This window comes from Triticum urartu, chromosome 6A (assembly GCF_056163025.1).
Source record: "Triticum urartu cultivar PI428250 chromosome 6A, HENAU_Tu73, whole genome shotgun sequence".
Taxonomy (NCBI): domain Eukaryota; kingdom Viridiplantae; phylum Streptophyta; class Magnoliopsida; order Poales; family Poaceae; genus Triticum; species Triticum urartu.
The window spans coordinates 240,046,700-240,053,587 of record NC_141878.1 but is presented as its reverse complement, the minus strand read 5'-3'; the positions used below and the strand labels follow the sequence as shown (position 1 = coordinate 240,053,587).

At 52.3% G+C, this 6,888-nt stretch overlaps 1 protein-coding gene across 1 annotated transcript; it reads left to right on the top strand.

Moving 5' to 3' along the window:
* Positions 1-345: 345 nt before the first annotated feature.
* On the top strand, positions 346-960 carry LOC147964877 (uncharacterized). Its single transcript, XM_087530192.1, has one exon. It carries the CDS (start codon positions 346-348, stop codon positions 958-960), a length of 615 nt encoding a protein of 204 aa, XP_087386318.1.
* The last annotated feature ends 5,928 nt before the right edge of the window (positions 961-6,888 follow it).

Sequence of the window (6,888 nt, the reverse complement as noted above, 5' to 3'; positions counted from 1 at the left end):
GGCGAGGACCGGTCCCTCGCCCCAGGAAGTGAAGCACCATATGGCTGGGTCATGTATTTCGATGGCGTGTTCGCACACCAGGGCGCGGGGGCTGGAGCAGTGCTCATCTCGCCTACTCAGGACAAGCTCTACTATGCCGTGCAGCTTTGCTTCTAGCAGGGCGAGAAGGTGTCTAACAACATTGCGGAGTACGAAGGCCTCATCGCTGACCTCAAGGCCGCGGTGGCCCTGGGGGTGAAGCGCCTCACCATCAAGGGCGACTTGCAGCTCCTCGTCAACTTCTCCAACAAGGTATACGAGCCGAAGAACAAGCACATGGAGGCATACCTCACGGAGGTACGCAAAATGGAAAAGCATTTCTTGGGTTTACAGTTGCAGCACGTACCCCATGGCACCAACAAGGAGGCCGATGACATCGCCAAAAGGGCATCCAAGCGACAACGACAGGAGCCTGGCGTCTTTGAGGAGCGACTCTTCAAGCCGTCGGCAGCACCTCCGCTTTCGGGGCCGGCGCCGCCTGGGGAGGAGCTCCCCCGACCACCTATCTCGGGAGCCCTGGCCTGCGAACCGACCTCGGGAGCGCGCCTACTCCTGGCGCTCGAGCCTAAGGAGGGGTGTTGGACCAAGGAGCTCCAGGAATACTTGACACAAGGGACACTACCGGAGAAGGAGGAGGACGCGGAGCGCGTGGCCCGACAGGCTACGACGTACTGCATCAAGGACGGTGAGTTATACAAGAAGCGGCCAAATGATGTTTCCTTGCGATGCATCTCTAGGGAACAGGGGAACGAGCTACTAGCTGACATACACGGCGGAGACTGCGGGCACCACTCGTCATCACGAACCCTTGTCGGCAAGGTGTTCCCCAGCGGGTTCTACTGGCATACGGCGCTCAACGACGCAACCGGGCTGGTGAAGTCTTGCGAGGCCTGCCAATTCCACGCCAAGAAGATCCATTAGCCTGCTTAGGGCCTCCAGACCATCCCGCTCTCGTGGCCGTTCACAGTCTGGGGGCTGGATATCTTAGGCCCGTTCCCTCGAGCGCCTGGGGGCTACCGCTACCTCTACGTCGCCATCAACAAGTTCACCAAATGGGCGGAGGTGGAAGCCGTCCGCACCATCCCGGCCGGATCTACAGTCAAGTTCATCAAAGGTCTCATAAGCCGCTTTGGGTCCCTAATCGCATCATCACCGACAATGGCTCAAGGTTCACTAGCAATCTTTTCAAGGCATACTGTGCTAACCTTGGAACGCAGATCTGCCACGCTTCAGTGGCACACCCCAGGAGCAATGCTCAAGCCGAACGCGCCAACGCGGAGGTCCATAGAGGCCTCAGGACCAAGACCTTCAAGAAGAAGCTTCAGGCCTGTAGCAAGGGCTGGCACGATGAGCTCCAGTCTGTGCTATGGTCCATCCGCACCACCGCAACCAAGCCAATTGGCGAGACCCCATTCTTCCTCGTCTACGGAGCAGAAGCGGTCCTCCCTCATGAGGTCAAGCATCGCTCCGCGCGTGTCCTAGCGTTTGATGAGACGCAGCAGGGCGCCATGCGGGGGATGGACCTTGTGCTGGGGGAGGAACGCCGCCGTGAAGCCTCACTCCGAGCGGCAAGGTACAAGCAGGCGCTGCAATGGTACCACTGTCGCAGCATCCGCTCCAGGATTCTCGAGGTGGGCGATCTTGTCCTGAGGTGGGTGCTCTCCAAGGAAGGGCTGCACAAGCTCTCGCCCATGTGGGAGGGCCCGTTTAGGATCGCTCATGTCTCCAAGCCTAGCACCGCGCGCCTGGAGACACATGACGGGATCCCCATCTAGAACGCTTGGAACATCCAGCACCTCCGGAAGTTCTACCCATGAAGCAAGGCCCCGTGATTGTGAAGGTCTCCGCTTGTGACACTCTCACGTAATAATGAGTGGGGCTGTACACGCCTCGGAGTCTCAAGAGTGTCGCCCTCGGGCCTCGGGGGCTCGCTCCCACGTCTTAGTGGCAGCGCTTGGCTCCGTGCTGGTGAGAAGATTAGACCAGGTGCCGGACGCGGCTTTTCATTTGCTTTCCGTAGTTGGCTTGCCCCCTTTTCCTTAATGAAAGTCCGCATTCTGGTTTTTCTTGTCCTCTTGGTTCGATCGCCTTTTCCTCTGTTCTTCTTTGGATTTTTGTTTTGGTCCGTGCTCTCCCTCGCATGCCTCGCGAGGGGGCTGGACAGGTGCCCTTGTGAGCGTTTTTCCTGTTCTTCAGGAGGCACCCTCACCCGAGCCCGCAAGCTGGCGCACCTCTCTCAATCCGTGCCCCTCGGGTACCACAATACGAAGCGCTAGGTCGTGGCTGGCGAGGCCTGCAACCAGGATTCGGAAGAATAAGAGTTTCCTAACGAAATTTTGTAGTTCCTAGACGCCTCCCGAGTAAAGGAGGCCTCGCCAGGCACCAGGAAATGTGCGCCTCACGAGGCGGAAACTACTTTAGGCACATCAAGCTAAGTTATCTCTACACGCCTACATAAAACGCTGGTACCACAACAGGACGCATGGACGATAAACATAACATAGCGACTTGGAAATCATGTTTCATTACACGCCCCTGCAGGTCCCATACTTGTTTCTTCTTAAATGCAGGAAGGAAAGAACAAAACAAAAGTGGCGCGTGCCCTCGCAGCAGTTTGCGAGGACAGGCCCATGGCGCTCTCCTAGGCTCAGCCAGACCCCTTCTCGCGCTTCACTGGAGCATGGCGACGAGACAACCCGCTGCCACCCTTGAAACGGGCGCGACAGCATGGCGGCTGGTCATAGCCGCTTCTGCTGGAGATGTCGCTGGAGGAGGAGCCGCCATAGCTGGACAAGCCACGGCTAGCACCGAGGACGAAGCCACCTTCATCCTCGTCACGACCATCGCTAAGGCCGACGACCTCGTGGCCGTCGTTGTCCTCGGGGTAGCACCCGACGCGGTGAGCATCTTCCCCAAATACCCTCACGTAGAGGGTCGCATCGTCGTCGTACTTGAATTGGAGGGCACACCACCTGCCCAGGCCACGCGCCCGGGCAAACGTCTGCCAGCCGCAGGCCAGGGCCGCGTTGCTTGCGCCGGAGACTTCCACCGCGACCCACGAAGCCTTGCTACAACAGCCGTCCGCCTACAGCCAGCGACAGCCTAGACCCGTGGCCGACAGTTTATCGGCGAAGAAGCGCGGGAGCTGAAGCCAGGTGCCAGCCGGATTCTCCGACCACATGATGAACTCCGGCATCACCTCCGCCGAATGGAAGCACGACCGAGGAGGCCGCGCAACCATGGCGTGCCTCACTTCATCGTTGGGACTGCCACGACCAGGGCGACCCCCGCCATGTGGGGAGGCACCGCCGCTGCCGCGAGGGGACACGGTGGGGGTCGCTACGTGCTTGCGTGGGCGACCACACCCCCTCTTGAGTGGTGGCGAGCTGGGCCCCACCTGGCGGGCCTTCGCCTTTTCTGGGATTGAGAACCTCTTCGTCGGCCCCTCCTAGTGGGCCTTCCCCTTCTCTGCGGCCGAGAACCTCTTCGCCGGCGCCATGGGTGTCGCTTCTAGCAAGGAAGCAAGGAAGAAGAAGGAGCAGGAGGAGCGAAGGAAGAGATGGGTGACGGGGGCTCCGCTCCCCCTTCCCATTTATAGCCAAGAGGAGGTCAACCGCCGACCTCCACGATCTAAGTTCATAATGACCTTTTTCAGCATGCAGCAGGGACTTGTCAAGTCGGGCAGTTGCCGAGGCGGCGTGGGGAAGCAGAGACGCCCACGTCCAATCAACCACCATGCGTCAAAGCCAAGCCCGAGGGCGCCTTGGGCCCGGGGGCTATTGTCGGTGTACTGGGAACGGGGGTCCCCAGACTTGCCTACCTGTGGCCCACGACGTGGCTCCACCAACGGCCATGTATGACACATCTTCACCAGCAAACACTCAAGACCCTCGCGAGGGGCCAAGCCTCGTGAGGTGGATGACGCAAGACCTCCTCGGGGCGGCCTCACGAGGCTGGCTCGCGAGGGGCAGAGAGATCAAGGAAAGGGGCACCTCGCGAGGTTCCTATGACGCAAGCCTTGACGACCAAGGCCAGGCGGGCACCAGGCGGGGGCCAGCGCGCGCAATGTCCTCGTTTCCTCTTTGGTGCTAAAGAGGCAAGGACAGGCGCGGAGTCCCGAGGCATCAAGCGAAGGTTTCCATATCGGTGCAACAAGACCAAGGCCAGCATGACAGCAGGACGGAGGTCACCATGGAGCCTAAGACGGCGTCATCACCAGAGCCTTTGGTAGGCGAAGACCATCTTTTGTCAGGATAGCTTGTACTAGCTGCCCCCCTTCAAACTAGCAGTTATGGTATCCCTTGCCGCCTAATATTTGGGGAGAGGACCCGGGCCTCTATAAATAGGGCTAGCCACCACCGTAGCCAGGGATCGGCTCATCAAGAGACAAAAGGATCTCATCTTGGACCAGATCCATTCCACCAAGACAACCACACAAACTCACCAAGCAGAAGAACACCTCTCCTCAAGAGGCTGTTCTTCCCCTTGTAACTATTCACCCTCAGCCCAAGAGGCAATCCAGCACACCACACTGGAGTAGGGTATTACACCACATTAGTGGCTAGAACCAGTATAAATCTTGTGTCCCTTTGTTCTACGAGTTCGACGCGCTAAGCCTTGAGATTGCGGTGAGGGCGTGAGCTAGAGGGAGGAGAGATCTTCGTGCGCACCCTAGTGTCCGAACCTCAAGGGTTTTGCCGAAACCCGAAATCCAACAGTGACAACATATGAGACTTTCTATCATGAAGATCATGGTGCTACTTTGAAGCAAAAGTGTGGTAAAAGGATAGTAAGATTGTCCCTTCTCTCTTTTTCTCTCATTTTTTTTATTTGGGCCTTTTCCTCGTTTTTTTATGCCCTCTTTTTTTCATTTCGTCCGGAGTCTCATCCCGACTTGTGGGGGAATCATATTCTCCATCATCCTTTCCTCACTTGGGACAATGCTCTAATAATGATGATCATCACACTTTCATTTACTTACAACTCAAAAGTTACAACTCGATACTAGAACAAAATATGACTCTATGTGAATGCCTTCGACGGTGTACCGGGATATGCAATGAATCAAGAGTGACATGTATGAAAGAATTATAAAGGTGGCTTTGCCACAAATACGATGTCCACTACATGATCATGCAAAGCAATATGACAATGATGTAACGTGTCACAACAAATGGAACGGTGGTAAGTTGCATGGCAATATATCTCGGAATGGCTATGGAAATGCCATAATAGGTAGGTATGGTGGCTGTTTTGAGGAAGGTATATGGTGGGTGTATGGTACCAACGAAAGTTGCGTGGTACTAGAGAGGCTAGCAATGGTGGAAGGGTGAGAGTGCGTATAATCCATGGACTCACTCATAAAGAACTCACATACTTATTGAAAAAATCTATTAGTTATCGAAACAAAGTACTATGCACATGCTCCTAGGGGGATAGATTGGTAGGAAAAGACCATCGCTCGTCCTCGACCGCGACTCATAAGGAAGACAACCAATAAATTGACCATGCTCCGACTTCATCACACAACGGTTCACCATATGTGCATGCTACGGGAATCACAAACTTTAGAACAAGTATTTATCAAATTCACAACTACTCAACTAGCATGACTCTAATATCACCATCTTCATATCTCAAAACAATCATCAAGTATCAAACTTCTCATAGTATTCAATGCACTTTTTATGAAAGTTTTTATTATACCCATCTTGGATGCCTATCATATTAGGACTAATTTTATAGCCAAAGCAAATTACCATGCTGTTCTAAAAGACTCTCGAAATAATATAAATGAAGCATGAGAGATCAATAATTATTATAAAATAAAACCACCACCGTGCTCTTAAAGATATAAGTGAAGCACTAGAGCAAAATTATCTAGCTCAAAAGATATAAGTGAAGCACATAAAGTATTCTATTAAATTCCGATTCATGTGTGTCTCTCCAAAAGGTGTGTACAGAAAGGATTATTGTGGTAAACTGAAAATCAAAGACTCAAATCATACAAGACGCTCCAAGCAAAACACATATCATGTGGTGAATAAAAATATAGCATCAAGTAAAGTTACCGATGGACGAAGACGAAAGAGGGGATGCCTTCTGCGGCATCCCCAATCTTAGGCTTTTGGGTTTCCTTGAATTTTACCTTGGGGTGCCCTGGGAATCCCCAAGCTTAGGCTCTTGCCACTCCTTATTCCAAAATCCATCAAATCTACCCAAAACTTGAAAACTTCACAACACAAAACTCAACAGAAAATCTCATGAGCTCCGTTAGTATAAGAAAACAAACCACTACTTCAAGTTACTGTAATGAACTCATTATTTATTTATATTGGTGTTAAACCTACTGTGTTCCAAATTCTCTATGGTTCATACCCCCTGATACTAGCCATAGATTCATCAAAATAAGCAAACAACACACGAAAAACAGAATCTGTCAAAACCAGAACAGTCTGTAGTAATCTGTAGGTTTCAAACACTTTTGTAACCCCAAAAATTATTATATAAATTGGTAGATGTGAGTAATTTGTCTATTAATCATCTGCAAAAAGAATCAACCTAATCGCACTCTCCAGTAAAATACGGCAGCTAATCTCGTGAGCGCTAAAGTTTCTGTTTTTTACAGCAAGATCGAAAAGACTCCCCCCAAGTCTTCCCAAAGGTAATACTTGGCACAAACACTAATTAAAAGCATAAAACTGCATCTAAACAGAAGATAGATGAATTATTTATTACTAAACAGGAACAAAAAACAAGAAACAAAAATAAAATTGGGTTGCCTCCCAACAAGCGCTATCATTTAACGCCCCTAGCTAGGCATTGATAATTCCGATGATGCTCACATGA

Excerpts from the sequence above, each read along its gene's own strand:
- LOC147964877 (XM_087530192.1), top strand. The coding sequence starts at position 346 with ATGGAAAAGCATTTCTTGGGTTTACAGTTGCAGCACGTACCCCATGGC.